We start from the raw sequence: 1191 nt of genomic DNA on the forward strand, positions 1-1191 counted from the left end.
TCCATCCCCCCTTCGGGCCTTACCTTCCTCTGTTGCTTCTCCCAGGCCGGATCGAGCAGCAGATCCCGATCCCAATCGTCCTCCTGGGCCATATAATCCCCGTTGGTCCCCGGCCCGTTCCCTCCATAGGAGTAAGGCTGCCCGGCGCTGTGATAATCCACCATGGCCGCTCCGTTCGGCTCCGCTCCCAACACTGCGCCCTCACGCACTGCGCATGCGCGACGCGCCCTTGCCAGGCCACGCCCACTCCGCGCCAAGCCACGCCCATATCACGCCAGGCCACGCCCACTTCGGCCTCTCCCCTTGTTAATATTCATGAGGTAGGCGGAGTCTGCGCCCCACCCCAGCTCTTAATTAGCATAGACACGCCCGCTCCGTTCCAGGCCACGCCCATTTCCGCCCCTCCCCTTGTTAATATTCATGAGGTGGAGTTGATCCTACGCCCCGCCCCCATCTTAGTACTAATTAGCATGGACACGCCCACTCCACGCCAGGCCACGCCCATTCGGCCTATCCCCTTGTTAATATTCATGAGGTGGCCTGATTCCACGCCCCGTCCATCACATTAACGTTAATTAGAATAGACACGCCCACTACACGCACAGACCACGCCCCCTTGTTAATATTAATGAGGTGTGCTGATCATGAGCCCCGCCCCCTTATTAACATTAATTACCATACACACACATTATAGGCTCTAAAGCGACCCGTCACATGACCCTCCCCCATAATTAAGCAATTAACGAGCTCTATTAATCACGATGTATTTAATGAACCCACCCAACGTCGGCACCTCATACAGGCTCATTAATATTAATGAACCCCATCAAGGACCCCGACCACCCCATCGTATTAATATTAATGAGCCCTTGTACCCGCCCACCCACGTGGACCAATCAATAGCCAATTAACAGCCGGCTTGCTAACCCTCCTCATTAATATGCATAACAGCCCACTCATTTATTATGCATAATCAAAACATGAATATTCATGAGGCCCCCCCCCAGGTGGTGCTCCCACCCCAGTCGGCACACAGCGCAATAGAAGTTTCTCTTTTACTTTCAGCCAATTAAAACCCTCTATGTTAATGAGGATGATGTTAATGAGGATATGTTAATGAGGATGGAGGGGGGGGGTGTTCAGAGCGAGGAGGCCATGATGCTGGAGACACCTGCAGGAAGATATGGGGGG

The 1191-nt window shown here is 53.6% G+C and overlaps 1 protein-coding gene across 1 annotated transcript in view; it reads right to left on the reverse strand.

The window, feature by feature from the left end:
* The window catches only part of LOC107307545 (alpha-actinin-4-like), a 21371-nt gene extending 21142 nt beyond the window's left edge, over positions 1-229 (reverse strand). Inside the window, exon 1 of the mRNA XM_015851058.2 lies at positions 24-229. Within this exon, the coding sequence (XP_015706544.1) occupies positions 24-164 (141 nt within the window). The 5' untranslated portion in view covers positions 165-229. The remainder of the gene's footprint in view (positions 1-23) is intronic.
* Positions 230-1191: the final 962 nt, after the last annotated feature.

This window comes from Coturnix japonica, unplaced genomic scaffold (assembly GCF_001577835.2).
Source record: "Coturnix japonica isolate 7356 unplaced genomic scaffold, Coturnix japonica 2.1 chrUnrandom663, whole genome shotgun sequence".
NCBI lineage: Eukaryota > Metazoa > Chordata > Aves > Galliformes > Phasianidae > Coturnix > Coturnix japonica.